Below are 24,102 nucleotides of genomic sequence, written 5' to 3'. Positions count from 1 at the left end.
CAATTTGTACAAACACACATCCAAACACACAGGATGATGGACAGGGACCATCATGATCCTTAACAACTGATAGTCCATGCTGCCTCACCCATCAATCATTCTGAGTCACCGGACAGTCACTGAGGCCAATCATCTATCGCCTCACTGACTTCAACAAACCACTCCCTGTTGCTGCTTGAGTCTGACGGCTGCTTTAACACAAGAATGTATATGATGTGTAGATCTAGAGGTAACAGTAGCTTTCATAGTCAGAACATTGTCTGATAAAGGTGACTATGAAGGAATGAGAAATGGGTTTGTTACTCAGCGCAGTTGAGGGAGAAGTGATACTCTGTGTTGGCAGTGATGAAGAATGAGACTGGACATGAATCACATGTGTTGATCTTTCTAAATGTCGCTTTAACCTTTATAGGGTCAGGAACTGACAATTTCTCAAATCATTTTTTTCCGAGGATGTATGAGAGAAAGTAAACTGGACACAGTGGTGTTGGTGGATGATGTATGTGTTCAGCACCATGGACAGTTCAAGCACAGCTACAGGAACTAAAAGTAGTTGAGACTTGTGGATTTTCAAAATAAAATGATGGCCGATAACGTCAAAGAGACAGGCATTGCTTGTGTCAGTGTCTCACACTCCACTGCATCGCCGCTCTCATTGTCCATGCATGCCAAGTATCATTTCCCATCATGCACCACAATGTGTGTGTATGTGTGCGTATGCCATCATATCTTCCGAAATCCAATTATCCAAAGGTCAAGTGAGCAGCCGAGCCCCACTGCGCTGCTCACCACTGCAAAATGCCAACACCATGCTGCCGATGCTGGCATAAACGAAAAGTCGAGTGATCTGATGACATCTTTGGTCCGCTGTCTCCTAGGCTGCTCTCCTTCATTTGAGGAAAGAGTACGAGGAGAGGCTGGAGCAGGGCCCCCGACAAAGTGCATCCCTCACTGAGTAAATAAAAGTCGAGTGAGTGAGTCAGGAAGGGCAGGGCTGCGTCTTTGAGTTCAGTGCGGCGACTTTACCTGGCAACAACACCCACCTTCTTGCAGAGCCCTTAAGTCAGGCCTCTGGAGAAGAAATAACTCATCTTAACTCTCCAAACGCTTTAAATGATCAATTAGTGACATATATAATCGCAGTCAGCAGCCCCCGAGTGCTGCATATTATCATCACCCACTACACCACCTGCTCTTCCTCTGGCGTCTTAATTGATTAACTGTGTTTGGCCTAGTAATAGGCTGCTTATTAGACTGCCTGCTGCTGCCTGTGGGACTGTCAGGTCAGACAGGGAAACAGAGGGGTAGGGGGGAGCTGTGTGACAGTTACAGTACTTAGAATGCAAAGTTTGTTAAAGCTCAAACATCCTGCTGACATTACACACTTCTCACCAGGAGAAGCAGAGAGGCAGATTGTTGGTTCGCTCACCAGCCAGCAGCAGCATTATGGAGGCAAATCACCAACTAGATAGGGTGTTTTTATCCTCTGTGGCTAAAGGTTACGTGATAAGTGTTAATATAATAGATACACAGGGACAGCTATGAAATGCATGCTCTTACCTCCTCCCATTGGTGAATATAGCGTATTAATCTGGAGAGCCTCAACAGCCTCAGAAGACTTAGGATCTTGGTAAAGCGGACGATCCTCAGGGCCCGCGCAGTCTTGTACACCTCTGAGTCGATTCCCTTCTCTACTATGAGGAATATGTAATCCACTGGGATGGAGGATATAAAGTCCACAATGAACCAAGTCTTTAGGTACTTCTTCTTAATGGTTTGAGGGTCCAAAATTATGTCCGAGTTGTCCTCAATGATGATTCCAGTGCGAAAGTTGAGCACCAGGTCCATGAGGAAGAAAGTGTCCGAGACCACGTTAAAGATGATCCAGGGCGTAGTGGTCTCCTCCTTGAAGAAGGTGATGCCCACAGGGATGATGATCAGGTTGCCCACCATAAACAGCAGCATTGTGAAATCCCAGTAGAACCTAGAAGGTGTGTGTGTGTGTGTGTGCGTACAGGAGGGAGAAAGGGGGAGAGAGCGTGAAGGAAAAAAAGACAAAAATAGAGTCCGATAAGAAAGGGGAGTTGCTGTGGAAAGCCGATAGGCACAAGAGACTTCCTAGCAGGAGCTGCACATAGCCTGTCTGAACATGCAGAGCGTAATGAGAGAAGGATGTGCTGAACTTTTGTTTCAAAGACTGACATGTACCACAATCATAGTTTATATGCACAGATTCTCTGGGCATTTGAAATTGGTATATACAACAAGATGAATCTAATGCCTGGCACTGCTCATGTGAGTTTACCTTGGAGAGTATGAGCATGGTTGTTTTTCCTGGACTAACTGAACTTAATTTGCTATACAGCCTGCATCTTCCAGGTTTAAATGATGAATTAAAGGATAGAGAGTTTCCTCCTTCCTATTTATCCCTTCTATATGATTAACACTCTCTTATATATGTATAAATATATATATAGTACAATATATGGGCTATTCATAAGCTAAAAGTACAGCCTATGTTATCTTTCAAAGTGATTTTATTTATATTGAGGGTAATATAGACTTATTTGAAACAAATAGACTAATCTGGTATGTGCTGATAATATATGTTTTAGAGTCAGGGTCTCTTTGATTTCAATCAAGTTTCTGACTAAATTAGGATTATAAGAAATACTCATAAAATTAGTATACGTTTATAAGTATCAAGCCGATAAGTCCATTTTAAGTAAAGGGCCAAACACAACACAGGGTTAATTTGCACTCCGCACTGGGAGCTCATGTCGACCTTGCAGTGCACATGGAGGCCGAGGAGGCTCATGCCAGCAGTGATGTGGCAGTTTGGTGAGTGGGACAGACAGAGTAAAAGTAGTGAGGTTTACGCTCGTCAAAGGAATCTCTGCAGGACAGGTGCAGCGCTGAGTCATTACACTGCGACTTATGCAACAAGCTCTGACTCCACCACTCCACAGTATGACAACAATAACCACCCTGATGATAATAATGATGGTGATGTCTGAGGAAACTTTGCTGCTTTAACTATGCATTCATGCCGAGGGCAGATAGTCTGTGTTCTCGCCATGTGGGGGTGGTAAAGACAGGTCTCCAGAGAGGCCTGTTGTCAAATTACACCTCTGCAGTTGAAGACATCTCTCAAGTTATAGCCTTCAGGGGTCTACTGAGGAGGTGTTACATGATACAGATGGTCCACATGTGAACAGTGCTGTGAGGAGGGGTTGGGGGCCCATGGGAATGGATTGAATTGGGTCGGGGGGGGGGGGGGGGGGGGGTTAAAGGTATCGCGCTCAAACGCAACTCCAATTTGGACGGGGAGCTGTCCGCGCTCTGTGGTGCTGAAACCAAACCGCGCAGCACAGAGGAAAACCCCGGCTACATGGTTCCCTGGCCCCAATAGAATCCACTGACTATTATGCGCGTCGAATAAAAGCCTCACAGGCTCATTTTACTCAGTCATGGGTCGAGGATTTCCCTACATAAAAGAAATTGCAGGACAAAAACGCTGCTGGGAGACACACTGGGTTGTCAGTGCCGAGCCGTGATCAACAGAGCGCATCCGTCATTTAAATGCAGGATCCAGAGAGTCGTACAGGCGTCTCCAGTGAGCATGCTTGAGGTTCTCGCACACTTGGCTCAAGGTGACATTCCATTACTGAGTGCATCGCGCACACACACATACACACACACACACACACACACACACACAAACACTATATCCTATACATCCTGCCAGCATGGCTATAGACGCAGAGAACTGCTGATATTACAACCAATATTAACTAGTTATTTGAAAAACGACTGAAATGAAGTCGAGTTAGCGTGAGAGCTCTTTGTTAATGTGAGCGTAAAGTGGAGATGTGTTAGCAGGCCGGGCTGGTGGAGCATCCCAGGCACGCTGCTGTACACATGGAATAGGATTTGTTTACAACACTGAAAATACACTGGTAAAAAAAATCAATTTGCCTGACAACAGGTTGTTTGGGGATTAATAGCAGCAAGTTGCGATGCACTGACTCGATTCTCTGCAGATTTAATCAGGGGGGTGGAATGAAAACGGAGCAGCCTTCATTAATATAACTATGCATGTGTTCCCATGGAGCCACCGTGGTTACTCACTGTAAAGTAAGTTGTAGGGGACAATGGGGACCCTCACCGGCCCCTCATGACTTTCAACGTGCAGCAAATGGCAGCTCCAGCTCTTACCTGAAATCGCTGTACGGGTGGATAATCCAATTTCCAGCTGATTTTACCCTCTCCTGCTCCCGCTCCACCGCTTTTTGACTACCATACATGCGTAAGGAGAATTTGTTAACTCCAGGCTGCAGCATACTACTAAACTGCCGCTGCATGAAGCTGGCTTGGCTGCCCCGAGGTTCCGCATCTTCGGCGGGCACAATCGGCGGTCCATCCTCCGGCTTCTGGAAAGTGACAGAGTTCCTGGGCTGCTGGTTCTGAGTCGGGCCGTACAGCGAGGACGAAGCTTTCCGGCTTGGTGCGTTGGAGAAGGACACCTTGGAGTCCTTTTTCTCGTGAACACCGCTGGACACCGGGGTAGTGCCGGGGTTTGCGCTCTCTCCTCCGTGCCCCCCGGTCAGGGACCCGCCTGGTGTGATCGAGCCGTCCATGCTGGCGGTGGTCGAGTTACAGGCTCCACGCTTGGCGCTCCCTGCGTCCTCGGCCCTCCCCGACCCTCCCGTCTGCTTCTCCTGCTTGGAGATGATTGAGCGCAGGCTCCCGGTACCCGAGTCCCTCCTGCATTCTCCGTTTTTGTTGCATTTCATGCTGGAAATTGGAGCGACGCTGTTGCAAACATCACCCGCTGTCGCGGTTAAAACCTCGACAGCGAACACTGATTCCGACGCCTTCGCCCCAGATGCTCTGCTGGTCTCGCCGCGTCGGGCAGCATCGCCCGGACAGGGTGTCTGGGTCTCGGTAGCTCTGGAGGCAGCAGAGGGCCGTCGGGCGGCAGGAGCGTCCTCTGTGTGCGTAAGGCAGGGCTCCTTGTTGGAGTTTCTCCTGGAAGCCGAGGACGCGGCTCCCCCTCCTGGCGTAAAGTTCTTCATCCTGATACTGCCTCCTCCTCCTCCACTTCCGCCACTGCCGCTCCCCCCGGCTCGGCGCAACCGCGGATGCTGAAACTTGGATTCCTCTTCTCCGTCCTCCGTCTCATCCATCACGACGTTGCTGGCCGCACCGGACTGCTTACCGCTCGGGGCGCCGGATGAGCCGGGGTCCATACAGTTGTGGCTGCTGCTGCTCCTTTTGCATTTGGACGCGACAGCCTTGGGTGCGCTGACGCGGCTGCAACCACTGCCGCCCACTGCCTTCTTCTTCATGGTGGCAGCAGACGCCGGTGAAACCTCGTTCCTGTCCATGGCACTAAGCAGATCACATTTTACCTTCAATTATCTTTGAAGAAAACCAATCAGATTTTAGAGGCTCGATGGAGAGGAGAAGATAGAGGGGGAGAGAAAGGAGAGGGGAGAAGAGGGAGGGGAGGACGTGACTTATTTGCAAACTATGCGCTTCTACTTCACCGTGTCATCCTGTGAAAGATGCTCTGGAATCAAACTGACCGAAACGTTTAATTGCGTCAAACACCAACAAACTGTTTTCTTGTCCTGCTCCCGGTTCAGTTCAAGTGCATTTCTACCTGAGGCCTCTCAGACATGACACATACGTTCAGTGCCCTTATCCAAAAACAATGCAAGAATAGATGCTTAACATGAGGTCAAGGTACCGACTAACATCAAAAGTTGAATTAGCACGTGTTAATGACAAGTCAAATGATGTCATGTGTTTTAGAAGGTGTTTTCAATGACAACCACCCGGAATTGGTGTCACCCTGAGTTGGTGTTTAGCGCGACCTAGTGGTCATGAGAGGGAGGGAAGTGGTCAATATTTTGTGATTCTGACACAACAGAAAGCTTCAAATTTGATCAGAGGGACTTGGTCAGGAACAGGTTTACAGTTCTAGGTCAGAGGTGCCCTCAACCCTGACCTTCGGGGTCCTTATCTGGGCTCATGTGCAAGTTGGTAAATAGGCAACTGAACCGTGTACCCATCACAAGGCTCATTGTTGTTTTAAAGAACCTTCATATTTCTCTCCTGAAGTCAGTTTGTTAGTTAGTTTAGGGGGGCAGGGTACAAATATTAACTATGGCCAGCAGCACAAAAAGATTCACAGTCTATGATGCAGGGTGAGGTTAGAAAACTTTGAGTTCATCCTACCTGTTTTACATAAAATGAAACTGAATTTGCTTTATTACTGTTCAAGTGTGTGGCTTATGTACAATTTGTAATGGTTTACTTAACGGCTCTTATTTTTTCATACATTGAATGTTAGCTATTTTAAAGATGGGTTCAGCAACTGACACAATCTTTAGACCCAAGACCCACATCAACAGAGCACTGGCATAATTTGTATTAATATTTAACGTATCATGAACACAAATCACACTAGATTCAACACTGCACTTCTTCAGGCAATTTACAATTGACATACCAAGTGTCCTGATAGCGACACAAAATGTAGATGTGGTACTGTTCCCTCCTGGTCCTTCTTTTCTAAAAGATTCAAGCCTATAAAAACACCAGAGAGAGAGAACCCGCTTAGTAAATTGCTACATAACGTGCACAGATAGCACCTGTAACAAGGTCAACCAAGTACAGCAGAGGTGTTAATGTTCTGCAAACTGAGAGATGAGTCTTCAGCATCACTGATTGACTATTTAGTGCTCTGGTTGAAACTGTTTGATGTGAGCCTAACAGCTGATTGTACAAGTGTAGCTGAGTAATGGGTTTTCATATCATCTCAGTTAGAAGGAATGACACTAGCATATGCGACAGTGTGAAAGCATGTGTGTGGCAGTGACCACAGCTACAGAGCAGTGAAGATATGGGCCAAGATAATTGAGTGCTCTGTCACCTGAGGAGAGATTAAGTAGCTAACCTATTTTCCTTGATCTAGTTTGGGTTGAGTCTAATTTGGCTGACACATGTAAGATTTAGTAGATACATGCACATATCTGCTTAGTTACAGTAATATGCATAAATGGTGCCAATCAGATCATTTATACCATCTCTGTTACTAATTTATCCTGATAAACCTAATGCCCTCTCTCTCTCTCTCCCCTCTTCTTTTTTTGGTTTGGAGCACCGGAGGCACAACTTTCCTGAACTCATAAAACAATCTTATCTGTACATATTTCCAAGTTTGACAATAAATGATGGTGCTTTTATATCACAACAGCCCATGTTTTGTCAATGTCAACTGATTATTTCCAGAGGGTGGAGACATGTATGCTATTTACATCGGCAACTTTGGAAGGAATAATTTGTATTGACAGTGCAGGTTTGTCCTGTTGAAGGGGAGGAATACATGTGCAAACAACGATTTTTGTAGATTACATTTTAAATTGATTTATATCACTTTGTAGACTTTAGATTTGACATTTACGTCTTGATCATTATCAAAAAATACTAAATCAGTTTGATTTTGTGTTGTGAAACAATAAATGATGAAATCTTCTACTTTTGAGGGGCTGTATGTAAAGTGATATTGAGGACAGCAGTCGTGCCAATGCTCCAAACAAGAGGCTGGGCTATGACTCTCACTTGCAGTCACTATACTACATTAGGACAGTAATGTTATATACTACATTAGGACAGTAGGGGCTCCATGTTAATTACACATTTTAGACATGACAGGGATATTGTATTTTTTTAAAAACATGGTTAAAATGTGTATGATCAATTGACAATAAAGACAAAGTCTTGATGGAGGAAAATGTATTGTGTAAACATCAGTCCTCCCTCCTCCACTCTATTGATAAAAATCATTGGGGTTTTGTTCAAAACTATTTTCACATTATCAAGTGTGTAAAATCAAATCAATCAAATCAGTAGAATAACATTTAACCTTAAAGTTTGTTTTAGCACTTTATTTCGACTGTTTGAAAAATCATTAAATAAAATGATAAAACACTTGAAATACATTTGGCCAGTTCCACAGAGGTAAATGATCCCATGCCTTTTTTTTTTTTTCTTCGCTTTGCTCAACTTGTGTCTTGGCGTGGATCTAATAAATAAGTGGGTTTGTGAAGTTTAAAAATGTGTCGACTGTTGAGCAAAATACATCGGATCAAGCTCTGATAAAAACAAGTCCTGAAAGAAAAATATATGTTTTTTTTGTTCAGTAGTTTGCCCAAATTCACATTCTCAACATCAGGCAGATTTCTTGTGCAAAATGAAGAAAACAAATGGTGCTAATAAATAAAGATCTGATGCATACACTCAGCTTCCATTTCACAAGGTTTCAGTTTGGTCTGTTAGCTATACAGTGTCTGTACAGTAGCTGACCATTCAAAATGAATTCTCTATCTACATATCTATGAACCACCACAGGCAATGTTTTAAAAAAAAGAACATTTTGTCTTTTAAATATAAAATGTGTCCCGGCTTTGTGGCGAATTCATGTCGGAATTCTGGTCACAATCTCACTTTTATTATAATCAATATTAATGTTCACAGCCTTTCTGGATCCTCTTTTAACACTTCCCAGTCCCACACTTGGTAACAATAGCAGCAAGAGTCAGCACGGTGGGGAGGATTGATGACTAATAGTCTGCCACACATTCAGAGTTCCCCTTGACTCATATCGGCCCGTGGAATTGAGACAAGTAACTGTCCAGGTCTCAGCTGTAGAAAGGAGCTGTTGTGTCTCAGTTGGGTGTGAGGTTTCTCAGATGTGAGGTGGTTAAACTCTATGAGTTGCTGGCAGCGTTCTCAGTGCTAGGTGAACTTGAGGAGGAAGAGGAGGAGGAGGAGGAAGAGGAGGGAGAGAAGTTTATTCCTGATAACCCTGGTGGGTCAGTGGCTGTGTTCTGTCCGCTAAGGCTCTTCCTGCACACAGGACACGTATCGTGCTGTGGAAAAGACAAAGTCTCCTTAGTCTGTTCACCATCAATATATCCACAAATTCATTAACACAGATGTTAGGGATGTCCTGATCAGCTTTGTTTTGCTCCCAATTTGAATTATTCAATATCCACAGACAGACAGACACACACACACACACCCACCCACCCACACACACAGACAGACAGACACATAGTAAATAGAAAGTAAATAAGAAAACACTGAAGTCTAAAAAACAGCAGCACCAAAGGAATGACTTTGAAACAAAGGCAGAGATTAGTGGGGGGGGTTTCCCCCAAAGCAATGCTGCTGGTGTTTTTGCTCACTTATTCACTGTCTGTACTTTACTGATACACTGGCTGAAACTGCCAGTTGCTGGTTGTTTGAGTTGTGTTGCAGTTTACTTGCTCACAATGGGGTGTGTGAGGAATACTATCCAATGTTTAAACAAAGTACAACAGCTATATATACAGTTTGGTGTATCTCATCCCAATCAAATACTGTGATCAACAGTGATCAATGTCTGATACTGATCAGGCAGATGTATTTAAGAAATCATACCTGTTCCAACCATGGTACTATACAGTCATTGTGAAACAAGTGATTGCAGGGCAGTTGTCTAACACTCTCCTCAATGGTGTAGTCTTCTTTGCACACAGGACACTCTAGGCCAGCACCTGCACAAACACAAAATTACATTACAACATTACTCTCTGTGTGTGTGTGTGTGTGTGTGTGTGTGTGTGTGTGTGTGTGTGTGTGTGTGTGTGTGTGTGTGTGTGTGTGTGTGTGTGTGTGTGTGTGACCTTCAGACCCATGCATCATCCGCAAGGACAATTGTGAACATGCTGATTCTGTTTATTTGAGTTTAAGCAGTGTAAGACTGTGTAATGTTATGTTTAATTCAAGCACTTCACTACCTGTAACATCATGATAAAAAATTATATTTCTGACAGAAAGTGTGGCTCATTAGATTGTGATGATACAAAACTAGAAATCAAAATCAAAATGTCAAAGGCATTTTCAAAATGTGATTATGTTCTGCTGCTTTCTTATTACAAAGAATATGCTGTTATTGAATCGGGGGTTAGGATATGAAATTATTTTTATTGATAGTGATTAGATCCATATATTGAGCCAGCACAAAGGAAAATACTGATCATAATGACTTTTGTGCTCTGTGTTGATGGATTACTGAATGAAGCAGAGGTGCTCCTGGTGCAGAGGGGTTGGGACACAGTGAGTGAGGGAGAGCATTGGACAGACATGTAGTGACTCACCCACATGTTCCTCTTTGATGGAGATGGTGGGTAAACTCTTTATTCTTTCTCTGTCTGCAGGAGGAGGACCTGTGTTTTCAAACTGGTTCAGTAACTACAAGTGAAAAAGAGCAGAAACACATTAAACAGCTGAGATTATATGCATGAGAACAAGTTCTATAAACAACACATTTGAGACATTCTCTTCCAACATTTAGCTAAACTATACGTCCTCTATAGGTCTGCTTTGATGAATCAATCTAAATATAGTTTTATCCTCCAGCTACAGAGCTACATTCTGACAAAAAAGTGCTATTTGTTTGGAGCTGACTGGCAACACAGTAGTTTCTGTACCCTGTATTCTGAAAAATACCACTTCTTCAAATGGATGTGCAGCCTGGTCTTATTATATTGCTATAAAATAAATATCATTGTCATGAATTATTAATTATGATACTATAAATAGAACAGGTCCTGGGGATTGACCGAAAAAGCTCTTGGGACACTAGTTGCCTCGCTGAGAAAAAGGAACAGTTTAAGGACCTGTGTAATGATAGCATCAAGTCCATTGGCGCCCCAGGCGTAGTCCATTGGATTGGAATGTAGCATGCCCCTGCAAAACAAATATTTTTGTCTCAGTGACAAACATTACACACAGTGTATGTTATATATAGTGGAGTGTTTCTTATACTTACCATGTTCCCATTCCAATATTTGGCATGGCTGTTGGTGCTATGATTCCATTAACTAGCTGCTGGATGATTCTGTACCAGGAAAAAAGTGTTTCCAACCAAAAAATTATTACATTTAACGAAGTATATATTTAGAATTTTATGATTCTAGAAATATATTACTACTTAATATAGATGGTAACACAGCATATTTACTGTTAGCATTTATAGAAAAAAATAATAGAATAAGCATTCTTAAATGACAACAATGGATATTCTTTGTTTTATTTTATGAATGATAGGCATTTTATGAATGACAGGCATAACAGATCATTACATGGTATTTTCATTCATTAAGAATAGTTCTCGATTAAGTCTGGATGTATCTTAACAAATCATGTCACTAAATTCTAAAGCTGGAAATAATATTGTTTATGTATTTTCTGCTATAACACAAGACGCAAATTTGTGTCCAACACCAACCTCTTATGCACACTCAACTGTTGAAAATGTCTCACCCCTCTAATGTGGGCACACCTTCGTGGCGTGTAACCTGTCTTCGAGGAGCGTGTGGACGCCGTGGTTGCCGCGCACTGTATCGTTGCCGCGATGCAATTTCCCGTTCCCTCCTGTTTTCTGCCTCTCTGTTGTCTAGCCGTGTTCGAAATTCGAAATTTTCATCAAAAATCCCAAGTGTGAATGGCCCATACACAGAGGGAAATGTGAATAAGTGCTGGTGATCCAAGTTCTAGTAGAAAAGACAGAGTCAATGTCAAACCATGGTACAATGTGCAAAATGTTCTCTTAGATTAGCTAATTTTTTGGAGTTTCACTGACCTCAAAGGGTGAGCGACTCTGTTCACTACTGGAAGATGTGGATGCAGACCGATTTTCAGAACTGAAGGAACACAGTAGTGAAGACAGTAAAAGCTTTTACTCAGATATCCATTCAAATATCAAATTAATACAAAACAATCAGAATATTACTCCATACCTTCGTTCCTCAGGTAATTCCTCAATGAAGCCAGATCCACAGCGTGGACAGTTGTAGTCCTGCAGTGAAAATACAAATCTCAGTATCTAGTATTAATATGCCATGACATATATACATGCAGTTTTCTGGTATTTATTTTAAGCCTAGATAAAACTGATGTATGTTCATCCGTCCGACAATAAAATCCTAACCATGCGATGGTTATAAAGTTAAGTTTAGAGTGTAAGATAGCTGTTGATGCGAATTTATTTTTATTTTGAGGCTGTGTGCTGCTGATGAATTGTATAGTGCTATACTGAAAGATTTGGTTTTAGTTTAGTTTTAATTATTCCACATATACAACATTCTCCACACAGAAAATTAGGTAATAACATTGAATATGCTAATCATGTGTCTCAATAGCTACATTTACACACAGCCAAAACTGGTACGTAGTATAACATAGTACTTTGGAAACCCATAAAAATGATCTACTACATAAGTATACTGAATCAGACCAGTCTGAGACTCATTTGCACACACATTCAAAACACATCTCTAGTTCATGAAAGTTTACACTCACACATCAGCAGATAGGGAAGACGCACTCACGATTTGAAAAGCAGTAATCATAAGATGAGTTAGATAAAAGAGAAAATAATCGCCATATATATATATATATATATATATATATACACAATATGAAAAGCCATAATACTAATCTGGTGAAAGAAAATGAATTGGACCCAGCTTATAAAGGAAGTCTATATGGGAGGTATTGATTGGTCAGGAGAAGTGATTTCAGGACTCTTTAAAACTGTTGTGGAGACAGGTTTAAAATATCTTGGCTATGATCATGAACAATTAAAGATACTTTCAACTGAAGCTGAGAAGTAGAAAGGGGTTGTATTCATTATTTATAGCTTCAATTCGATGCACACTATAAACGGCCAATAGGAAAACACATACTCCTCCGTGTCTGTGTGAAACGCAGAGTTTGATGGTGCTGATGTTGAGCATTGGAGTAAACCAACCGCATCCATCACATGTGTCTCTCTTCCAGTGCATTGAGACAGCTGGATAATCCAATGTTAATGTCACCACATCCAGTTAATAAACACCTTCTCCTGACGGTGTCCAGCCACACAGGCGAGTCACTGTAACGTTCAAGAAGCTCCTCCTGAATAACTAAACTACAGACTGCAGTGGTCGGCAGTCACCATCCCAACACTGGGGACATTAAACTGAGACAGCTGTGCTTCTCTTTACAATATAACCACAGTCAGCAAACAAGCCCCCCTGGGGTTTTCATTAGAACTAGAAGTGATGACGGCCTCTACAACAACGACCTGATAACCGACAACCAACTGATTGTGATCCACAGTGCACCGCTAGCTGCTGTCAAACACACTCCAGGGATTGTTCTCGGATGAGAGTTTTATGAGGCAGATATTCAATATACTACGTTCATGCTAAAAGGATGCCTCTTAAATCCCAGGATCCTCCAGTGAAGCCTCCCTGACAACTTGATTACTACCTGTCACTGGACCGCTGCTGCTAACTAGCGTAGCGGAGGAGCAGCGGTCGACCCCGCGCGCATGAACACACACAAATAAAACCATAAAAGAAACAACATGTAATTTCTACTTCTTTAACCAGGCAGCTGTGTGTCTCGGGTGCCTACCGGTAAAGTCGGGCTTATCTCTGCTGAGCACCGGTGACAAAAAAAAAGCCCGGGCCGTGTGTGAGCTTCAGCCATTTCTGTGCAGAGCAGCAGTAACTACGGACGGGAAGCAGCGAGGGACAACGGGAGCACAGACGCGCTGGAAACGGAAGCGGACAGCAGCTACACGAAGTTACTGAGTTCCGGTTGTGTTCCCATCTAAACAAAAGCACGAATGTCTCATATTAAAAAGAAACGAAAAGAAAAACTATTCTATAAAATATTGGCAACCTTTCATCAATCGCATAGGTATCCTGCCATCTCACATGATCACCTACAAAATAAATCAATTTAGATTTGATCTATCTATCTATATATCTGTATGTCTGTGTATCAATCTATCTATCTTTATTTTTAGTGCTTTTTTAATTTTATTTTACTGTCCTATCGTAATGTATGTTGCAATCTGTAAATGTAATCTTGTGATGTGTATAATGTATAATTATGGTATTTGAACACTACTCGAAAAAAACTAAATAAATTACCGATCCATTCAATCAAAACACTTCAAATTGAATCCTATTTGCAGTTTTTAATCACTTCACGTGATACTGAGGAAAATAAGTGTCTTGGATCCTGCAGACTTGTGGAGACGATGCTTTTATTCTGGACATACTACGACCGGAAGTATTGTCTGTGCTATTGTTAGCGTAAGTCAGCTTCCAAGTGAGCTACTCGTTGGCATATTCGGTCTGTGAGCGTCGGTTTCGAAGTAAATTCTTCATTCTGCCACCGTCATGGAGTCTGGTGATGCAGGTAAACATTTACAGTTAGAGAGAAAAGATAAGGCTCAACAAATACAGCTGCCCACATCAACTAGTTTATGCAGCCGCTTGTTGTCGTAACCAGCAAACAGCCTTAGCTAACGTTAGCTGTTGTGTTAGCTAGACTGTGTAGTTATTAAACAAGACAACTTGCGTCAAATTACTTTTTCATAAAGTACCCATGCTCCCTGAGATTTGCAGCCTGTTATATCAGTATGTAATTACATGTCTGTTGTTAATAGCTTTGAAAATTAGTTTCTGTTGTTGTGATTAGCTTTCATATTTCCAGTCAGTAATAGCTGCACAATGAAGTAAAGTTATTACATTATATTTTACTATACATATATAACATGTCTGCTGTGATTCAAATTGCATTGCAATATTTCCCTGTGGTATATTCCCTTTCGTTTTTGTTCAGGCCGAGGAGGATGGAAGTCCAAGGCAATCCAGCCACAGAAAAGCAAGATGAGCATGAACATTCTCCGTCAGGAGAAGCTTATAGCTCAGAAGAAGAAAGAGATCGAGGCCAAAATGGCAGAACAAGCAAAACTGAACGTGCAAACCACTAGCAAGCCCCTGCCTCCAATGTAAGGACATATCCATGAGCCCATAAATATATTAGCCTTGGATCATTTGGATTTACGTTACTCTTCAATAATAGCATGGCAGGTACTGCCAGATAGTTTTGTAATCATAGGGTTGTAATGCATGATTGGCATTTCTATCGTTTTCCATTATTATTGGCATGAATATTTTTTTATTTCTGATTCCAGTATTCCTCCCAGTCTACAAGGAGCCTCCTCAAACAAGTTTGTGAATGATGGAAGCTTCTTGCAACAGTTCATAAAGATGCAGAAGGAGAAATCAAACAATGGGGCTGGTTAGTATCAAGTTATTTGATTATGGATGTTTTATATATGGTCATTGTGCTTATTTGTGCCACAAAGTCTAAGGACACCAGCTGCAATGTCTATGGACTTGTGAATATCAATCAATCATTTGTATGCACAAACTGCTTTAGGTGTGGTTCTGATCTGGTTTGCATTTTATGCCTTAAGGTGTAGTTAGCTTTAGTTATCATATATCATTAATATAAACTCAAAAACAATGTTTTTTACCCCTCCGCTTTTGTTAGAATACAATTTAACTGACACATTTTTTTACTGTTGTCTGAGTACATTTCTACTATATTTGACTTTTGTTTTAGTAAAACGTCTTTATAGTGAATATTCTTTCCACTCTACTCTTTTTCCTTATCACAGGGATATTCACCATCTTGTCCTATATTCTAAAACGATTACCCTTAAAGTGGACAGTAAAATTTAACTCAGCAACAGGGACACCAGAATTATTCTCGCTGTGACCATATTATTTTGGTGTTTGTTTGAAAGATGGATAAAGAGGTCCTTGTCAGCTGTACAGCCTGGGTAGAGGGTCTTATGGAATTTATAGAGACACTGTCTCCTCTCCTTGAGACATAGTGCAGCTGATGATTTGTTTGGGGAAGTGCGGGAGCCAAGGTCAAAGGACAGGGCTGCTTCACTCCCTAGACACCATAGATATGAACTGCGTTGTGAGGTAATACTGTCTCCAGAACTATAAAATACATTTACTTGTTTAGGAATTAGCGACCCAATAGACTAAATGATCTGTAGGGGTTTAAAGTGGGACCAAAGGAGATCAGACTTCAGAATATGAGAGGATATCATGCACTGTTGTTGTATTGATGAACTCTGAATTTCTCCTTGGCCAAGCTTCAATAAAATATTTCAGCGTAAGACATCAAAGGACTCCTGAACACTTACTTACTGATGAGTTGACCATTGATCAGCAGATTTTAAACAACAGACGGTCTTTACAAGAGCATCCTTACTTAAGCAAACCAGCTTAGAATACCATCACAGGGCCATGAACTTGCCTTATCTTACCTGGGTTGATCACCCTCTAAATGTTCTGATTGAGGAAGAGCTCTTATCAACAGTAGCAGAAATAATAAAAGCATTTTGCTTGCAGGTAAAGCCTACTACTGGATTTTAATATGTTCCTTTTACTCTTTCTAGGTTCCACCAGTGATAGCAAATCTCCTTCAACCTCTGAAAAAAAGAGCATTCTTGTTGGCAAGCGGCCTGGCCTTGGAGTGAGTAGCATGCTAAGTCAGTTCAAGAACTACTCGCAGTCCAAGAAGAGTCCCGTTCTCAGCCAGAGGTCGAGTGTGTTTTGCTCTCCAGATGATGAAGACGAAGAAGAAGATACTGATTACTCCAGATTCTTAGGGATGAGAGGTAATTCAAGGCCTGTGTTTCCGGACAACTTGATGGCTCAGTATTTTCAGTGCACCTTCTGCATACTCGGGTAATACAGTTGCCTTGTAACTGGCATTTTGTCATAGGTGCCCTGACAGTAAATGTAATCATAGCCTGCTTAAAGTTTCTCCCCCAGGGGATTCAGACACCAGACTCATTATCGACAAGATGGCCTCGTTTGTTGCAGAGGGGGGACCTGAACTGGAGAGGAAGGCCAAGGAGGATTATAAGGATAATCCTGTTTTCTCGTAAGTTTGAAAGATATCGAACCTGAATTTATTTTACTTATACTGTATTTTTACAAGTTTGTTTTCCACTGCTATAATTGCCTTTCAGATTTTTGTATGATAAGAGCACTTTGGAGTATCTCTACTACAAAAAAAGAGTTGCAGAATTGAGGAAAGATTCAATAAGAACTGAAAATTCATTGGATAATGGTAAGATTGCCTCCTATTACCCTCTTACTTCTCTCTCACAAAATTTCTCTCAGAAATGACAAATGTAATTACATAAGGAATGGACAGAATATCGTCAGTAATGTTTCTAGTTAACACAGTATGATCTTACAATGCTATCAAGAGACATTATGATTATTGTTCTAAAAACATTTATATAATTTGTATACATTCATATTCAAGTCTGTAATCTAAATTCCAAACCCCTTTCTCACAGATATATTACTTTAATGAGTTATTCATAGTCCAGTAGGACCGAATAATTGCGTTCTGTTTAAGTGCTTGTTTATTTACAAAAGAATGCCACAGACAATTAGCGAGTTGTGCTGTTGCAACAGTGTGTGGTTCTAATTGTGTGATACTTAAGGAGGTTTTGTGCAATCAAGTTTTATTTGTGCATTTTTGCTGGCAATATGTTGTATAGTATATGTATAGGTAATAATTAGATTTATCAATATACTCTATTTCTGGGGGGGGTTTTCACTTTGAGGGATAGTTCACCTAAAAATGAAAATTCACTCATTATCTACCACTATGCCAAATGAGGGGTGGGTGAAGTGTTTAAGTCAACAAATCCCTTTTGGAGTTTCAGGGGTAAATTGTGTTGCAGCCAAATCCAATACAATTGAAGTTGGTGACAACTTCTTCAAATGTATAAAAACAAGAGGAAAAAAAACATAGAATGCCTCCATACTGCGTCTGTGGTGTCATCCAAGCACCAACATTCAAATTCTACTCGAAAATTGCGTAATTTACACCATATTTTAAGCCCAATGATATCCTCCTGCCTGGAGTCATGTTTACCCGGATTCATTTACTTAGATCAACTGCATAGACATAGATGATTGCCTACTTGTGCACTTATAATGAAATGACAATATTGCATAATCTATAGCAAGTTAATGCAAAAAAGATTGTAAGAGAATGCAAAACATATTGTAATGGAATGCAAAAGTAATCCACAAACAAAATACTAAAGACTTCTTGTTTTCCCTATGTTTTTATAAATCATATTTATTTTTGGTTAGAAAACTGCAGAGTACTACACTTCTGCCATTAACTGGTGAAATACGCTCAGTATAGCTATACTGTATGTGGTGGAACCTCTCTGGGCTTTTTTTGTTCATTTACTACAGTAAAAGCCTCACATCCATACAGTCCACCATTCACCACCCCTGTCCCCTTGCTCCTCCTTCCTCTTCTTATCCCCTATTGGCTCTAGACTGGTGGTGTGTGAGAGCCAGTTGAGTACGATACAGTTGTAGAGTGTGAATTGAGTCCCAGTACTGATAGGCTGCTTAAAGTCTCCCCCCCAGTGGACGCGGAAACCCAGCAAGTGGCTGAGAAGCTAGCCAGATTTGTAGCGGAGGGTGGCCCCGATGTGGAAGCCATTGCTGCAGAGCGCAACCGAGACAACCCCGCCTTCAGGTCAGTCACTGTGTATATGACTATTTCCTAATCATGACCTGCTACATTTGAATGGGAGATTTTCACCTCACACAATGTCTGCTGTCCTTCTTAAAGCTTTTTATATGATTACCAAAGTCCAGCCTTCCACTACTACAAAGAGAAACTACAGGAGTATCGGGCTGCAACTCCCCGGAACGCTTTACCTCCTTCAGCAGAGTCAACGACAGATGTTGAGCGACCGACTGTTCCAACAGCAGTGGCCCCCTCGCCACTGATGAAACCATCATTTCTACCCCACATTCAGGAGTCAGCCACCCCCCCTGTCAAACGGAAGAGGAAGAGCCGATGGGGGTCTGAAGATGACAAAGTCGATTTGCCCATTCCTCCCATCATTATTCCTCAGGAGATTAATGTTCCAGACCCAAACACACCCTGTCTCTCTGGTATGTGAACTTGTTTCATATAGATTTGTACAAATATGCACATACTACTATATGTACATTTTAACAAGACACCAAGTACCCTTTTTGAAGTAAATACGAAGTTGAGATTTGTGTCGGCCTGCCGGCTGTGACAGTAAATAATTTATGAAACTGTACTTTTGTTTTTGTTGCAGCTCAGGAACTCAGAGGTCTTGGTTATAAGAAGGGGAAGCCTCATGGTCTGGTTGGAGTGACAGAACTATCTGAGGATCAGAAGAAACAACTCAAAGAACAACAAGATGTAAGAAAATGCAAACTGATTTTATTCTATGATGCTTCAACTATGACTCTACCCACCTTTTCTCTCTTTTCACTTTGATGACTCTGATCAGCCACACTTTAATGTCTGGATTACTTCCTGTAATCTTTTTATTTACATTCCTCACTGTATATGTGATGTATTCTCACACACCCTGCAGATGCAAGAGATGTATGATCTGATCATGAAGCATAAGCGTGCGATGGCAGACATGCAGGTGATGTGGGAGAAGGCCATAAGGGAACACCAACATGAATATGACAGCGATGAAGAAGTGGACATGCAGGCAGGGACCTGGGAACATCGTCTCCGAAAGATGGAAATGGAGAAGACACGTGGTAAGATTGACCTTACCTTACCTTACCTTGAGATATTAAAATTAACAGTTACCCTTGCAATAGTGATACCTGATAATACCTTTTCAGTTGATCCGCTTGATACTTGCATTAAACAACTTCTTGTGTGTATTTTTCCAGAGTGGGCAGAGTCACTGACAGATATGGGTAAAGGGAAACACTTTATAGGGGACTTCCTGCCTCCTGAAGAGCTAGAGAAGTTCATGGAGACATTCAAGGCACTCAAGGTCAGTTTTCCTTGGTTTTCTTCTGTTCCACCAGTGAGATCGCCTCTGTCCATTAGCCTTCTTAATATTTGGTAGATGAACAAAGCAAAGGTTTTAATTGAAAGGAGGAAACCATCCCCGTAGTCTGCTTTTTTTATTATGTACAGTGGTTTTAGGTAATTTCACTAGGTCTGCAACATCCACCATCATCATCATCATCCATCCATGCCTCTATTTTCAAGCTGCTTCTCCGGGTCAGGGAAACTGGCAGCAGCCAGCAGAGCAACCCAGACGTCCCTTTTCCCAGCAAATTCCTTTAGCTCCTCAGTGATTCCCAGGAGGAGACTGTACTTGACACTTGTTTATCTGAAACTCTGTTCAAGTCAATTTGGCACCGTTGTAGAAAACCACACTTTTTGCCCTTCAAAGTTGAAGAGCAGCACAGTATGTAATCAGATTTTTATTTTTTAAGTGGGTTCATTGCCAGAGTCATGGGAAGGTATTCAAAATACAGTACCCACATAAGACCCAGTATGTAATTGTTAAACTACTACTACTAACTAGACTGTTTATTCAGACTTAACTGAAGAATAGAAGGAATTTTTGGCTTGGCTTTGTTAATATTACAGAAGCTCTTTTTATCAGAGAGGTATGTTAATTTTTCTTTATGAAAATAAAAGCTCTGTTATGAAAGGGAACTGTCTCCTTAAATTCAAATCCCATTTATTGCTGTTAACACGTCTCACCTAATTTAATTTAGCCTCTCTGATGGAAAGCATTGTGAATGATCAATATTTATAATTATTATACATTTCTTGACGAAAGACTCAGCAGTAATGTTGAATAACTTTCAGCATACAATATACAGTCAGTACCAAATATGTGCATGAAGAAACCAAAACTTTATTTGTCTTGATTTGCAGGAGGGCCGTGACCCCGACTACTCAGAATACAAAGAGTTTAAGTTGACGGTGGAGAACCTTGGTTTCCGAATGCTCATGAAGATGGGCTGGAAGGAAGGTGAAGGCCTCGGCAGTGAAGGACAGGGAATCAAGGCTCCTGTCAACAAGTGAGTATCCGTCCACCCTCATTCTTTTTACCATTCTGCTCTAAAAAATATGCACATCATCTAATCATGCTGATGCTACGGAATTTTCCTTCAATTGCAAAATGTAAATATACTCAGCCAGCAGGACATGGTCCTGCGGCAGTAAGTTAGGGATAATAAATTTCACTGCCTCCAGGAAAACTTGGCTCTATAAAAGTTGAACAGTTTCTGTGGTATTCTGCGTACACCCACACCTTTCTGTCAAATGAAAAAATCTCTGGTCTAGATGTGCTACTAGAACTTTCTTTATTTGGCAAAAACAGGCATTACAAAGTGCCTCACAAAGAGAGCAAATGAAAACAAGAAAACAAAATAGCAAAGGCAACATAATAAAACATAATTTAAACTCGAACATTTAAAAGTATTGGCAGAAAGAAAATTATAAAGTATAGCTGTTTAAAAGCCATTTGGGAAAAGTACGTTTTGAGAGATGATTTAAAACAGAAAGTGACATTTCAAGCCACTTACAATTGACTCACAACCTTTTCCTTAGCCGACCTGTCATGGACCAAAAAAATATTGATTTTAGTAAAAAAAAATGTCACCATTATTGATAGTTCTGTTCTGTTCATGTGCCCCAGTAAACAAGAACAATTTGATAAGAAGTCAGCATGAACACCAGGGCTGTGATCTAAAGATCAAAAATGTCCTTACTTCAAGAAAAGATGTGAAGGGTAATTCTTGTGTGAAATAACATTTATGTATGTTTGTATTTTGCTTGTTCTTAACATTACCCCCTACTGAATAGATATAGATAGAGTAGATGGAGAGGGGATCTATATTTATGGATTTTGGGTTCAACCAGTCGTACAAGGATTTAAGTTAAAATAAATAAGTGCTCTGCTGTTTCTACATTTATGCAGTTCTTCTGTTGTGTTACTGTAAATGTTGCAGCTGTTAGGAATTGAGGTACGGCATTACCTCCTTTCCTTTCATAGACGATCCAGTGTATCCCATGCTAAATGAGACAAGAAAGAAAGAACTCACTGAAGCATATTTCTTTAGTATTCATAGAATTTGTCCAGCTCTTATTGCTGCTGCCTCTTTGATACTTCTGGATCATTTCACCCATCGAGGAACCTTCCCTAACAAAAAGAGACTGAGGACCCATAAACTGAAGCAGCTAAATGGAAGCCAAGCATCTTCCATTTTATTATTTTCCCTGTGCTTTTCAGGCTGTGTCATGACTGGATTTATCCAGATAGAATGACAGTAACACCTATGTTTTGATAGCTCTTGAATAACCCGACGGACTAGAAGGTGGAAACTAATTTTGCATATCTCTCTGTCCCACTCCAGGGGAACTACCGCTATGAATGGAGCAGGTTTCGGAGTCGACCGTCCAGCTGAGCTCACGAAAAACGACGATGAATATGATGCGTACAGAAAGAGGATGATGCTTGCATACCGCTTCAGGCCAAACCCACTGGTGATTGGTCTTGTTGTTTTCTGTTTGCTGTGTATTTGCACCAGTTTATTGTGATGTTACAGATTATGTTATAAAATGTGTAATGGTGTAAAAACCCATGATTGTTGTTTGATAGAATTTTGACACTTATTCCTTTTTCCATTTTCTCTTTAATCAAGTGTTTCTTTTTTTTCTTTTTGCAGAATAATCCTCGGAGACCTTATTACTGATGCAGAGGACTGTTCTTGTTCATGCTTGTTCTTGTTAATCACAACAACACTGGTTTCTTCAGTTGCCACCACTCTAATACTTTTGAAATGGAAACCTTTGCACGGAAGAAATCTTGAAATGTGCCAGGTTAATAAGAATAGTAAATTGATAGATCCCTACATGTGACGTTTATTTTGGTTTTTAAAAAATGTTTTCTTTAAAAATTGTAATAAGTTTTGTCACATTTCAATGAAATACTGTCACAGCTTTAAATATTTAAAATGTAGTTCCAATGACTTCATTAATGATTTCATTCTTTTGTGCAACTATGTTCTCTTTCAAAGCTTGACTTGATCTTGCATTCCAACTAAACAAGTATACAAACTTATCTATGTATAATAGCATTAGGTCATTTTCATCACTGTGCTATGCATTTCATTTTGTGCTGCACTGTTCAAAATTAAAAATGGCCATTTGCTGATTTGTGTGGTGAAAGATTTGCTTTATCACACGTGGCAAACTGCACTCACCTGTTAATTAAACTAGGATAAAAATACATGTCATACACTCATAGGTATTAGTTCCCTTAATATACATACTTTTTTTCATCAAAATGAATGCATTATTCTCTGGGACATTGTGAAAACATCCAAAACACCTCATCTTTCAATGTTAAAGTAAAAAATAAAGAATCCTGGATCAACCCCCTGATCCATATCCACCAAATTGAATGGGTTCTTTCCTGACTCGTATTACATCCCCCATTCAGTTTATTACCTAACTGTGTACGAAGTGCAGATATTCATCCAATGCTTTTGATGCCACCAGTGTTCATTTCTGTGTGTCTCTGGTCTCTGAGCAGAGCTGACCTGGCTCAAGCAGCCAGCAGTGAGGAGGGTGACAGATCAGTGAAATCAGACCTTCACTTTGCCATTCCCCCGGGTAATTTACATGGGATAAATATAACTCCAAAATCCCAACTAAGCAGGAGCTTCTCTGGTGTTGGCCGAAGCATCAATCAAGAGGCAACTTCAGCCTCAGTCGCTGGTAAACCAAGACGGCGCTTGTTTAATGGCATGCTGAGGTTTTTGAGCTGGACATAGGGGGTGAAACCAATAACTTTTCACTTATGTACTAATCATTTGGTCCATAGAATATCATCAAATAGTGAAAAATGTGGGAAGCACCAAGAGATGTCATGTCTTGTTTTATGTGGAGCTTAAGCCAAAATATAGAAATAATCAATTTAGTATTTAATAGCATGAAGAAGAAAATGAAGCATCACATTCGAGAAGGGAATACTTATTAACCTGGTATTAAAATGTATTTAGTTCCCTTTTCTATATCTGTAAATTGATTGAGGTTTAGTGTTTTTGGAAGCTGAGGGAAAGTATGTGGAATGAAACGTTCAAATAAACACTTTCTCTCCATTACAGTGCTGATTATGATCAATATTCACATCTATGAAGTGAAACATCTTTTTAAAGAGCTGCTCAATATTATCAGATGACTCCATTAAAGTACAATGAGTGAAACCATGAGTCCACCGTTGACAGTCCGGTTCCTTCGCTGTGGAAGAGA

At 41.0% G+C, this 24,102-nt stretch overlaps 3 protein-coding genes across 6 annotated transcripts in view; 1 reads left to right on the top strand and 2 right to left on the bottom strand.

Annotated features, from left to right (window-relative positions):
• Positions 1 to 5,459, bottom strand: part of LOC109641408 (potassium/sodium hyperpolarization-activated cyclic nucleotide-gated channel 2-like) — a 30,710-nt gene extending 25,251 nt beyond the window's left edge. Inside the window, exons 1-2 of the mRNA XM_020105863.2 lie at positions 4,219 to 5,459; positions 1,561 to 1,984 (exon numbers count right to left, since the gene is read on the bottom strand). Coding sequence (XP_019961422.2) covers positions 1,561 to 1,984; positions 4,219 to 5,390 — 1,596 coding nt within the window. The 5' untranslated portion in view covers positions 5,391 to 5,459. The remainder of the gene's footprint in view (positions 1 to 1,560; positions 1,985 to 4,218) is intronic.
• Positions 5,460 to 7,943: 2,484 nt separating this feature from the next.
• On the bottom strand, positions 7,944 to 13,680 carry LOC109637774 (E3 ubiquitin-protein ligase RNF126-like). 4 transcript variants are annotated; one of them, XM_069511230.1, is made up of 9 exons: positions 13,522 to 13,680; positions 11,859 to 11,917; positions 11,702 to 11,729; positions 11,383 to 11,612; positions 10,889 to 10,957; positions 10,737 to 10,806; positions 10,215 to 10,308; positions 9,496 to 9,611; positions 7,944 to 8,942 (listed from the first exon to the last, which is right to left on the bottom strand). In XM_069511230.1, exons 1-9 carry the CDS (start codon positions 13,594 to 13,596, stop codon positions 8,781 to 8,783), a joined length of 903 nt encoding a protein of 300 aa, XP_069367331.1. In that variant the 5' UTR covers positions 13,597 to 13,680; the 3' UTR covers positions 7,944 to 8,780. The 4 variants fall into 4 exon arrangements, with proteins under 4 accessions (XP_069367331.1, XP_019955896.2, XP_069367330.1 ...); XM_020100337.2 differs by having other exon boundaries at positions 11,702 to 11,762; positions 13,522 to 13,679; XM_069511229.1 differs by lacking the exon at positions 13,522 to 13,680 and adding an exon at positions 12,807 to 13,086.
• Positions 13,681 to 14,163: 483 nt separating this feature from the next.
• Positions 14,164 to 23,002, top strand: sugp1 (SURP and G patch domain containing 1). The gene is made up of 14 exons (XM_069510969.1): positions 14,164 to 14,316; positions 14,743 to 14,911; positions 15,098 to 15,204; positions 16,385 to 16,606; positions 16,752 to 16,875; positions 16,964 to 17,064; positions 18,387 to 18,510; positions 18,607 to 18,935; positions 19,109 to 19,215; positions 19,394 to 19,571; positions 19,710 to 19,816; positions 20,719 to 20,864; positions 22,203 to 22,332; positions 22,515 to 23,002. The coding sequence occupies exons 1-14, from the start codon at positions 14,298 to 14,300 to the stop codon at positions 22,539 to 22,541; spliced, it is 1,890 nt and encodes a 629-aa protein (XP_069367070.1). The 5' UTR covers positions 14,164 to 14,297; the 3' UTR covers positions 22,542 to 23,002.
• The last annotated feature ends 1,100 nt before the right edge of the window (positions 23,003 to 24,102 follow it).

This window comes from Paralichthys olivaceus, chromosome 16 (genome assembly GCF_024713975.1).
Source record: "Paralichthys olivaceus isolate ysfri-2021 chromosome 16, ASM2471397v2, whole genome shotgun sequence".
Lineage (NCBI taxonomy): Eukaryota > Metazoa > Chordata > Actinopteri > Pleuronectiformes > Paralichthyidae > Paralichthys > Paralichthys olivaceus.
Note: the sequence above shows the minus strand (reverse complement) of the source record. Positions and strands in the feature narration are given on the sequence as shown.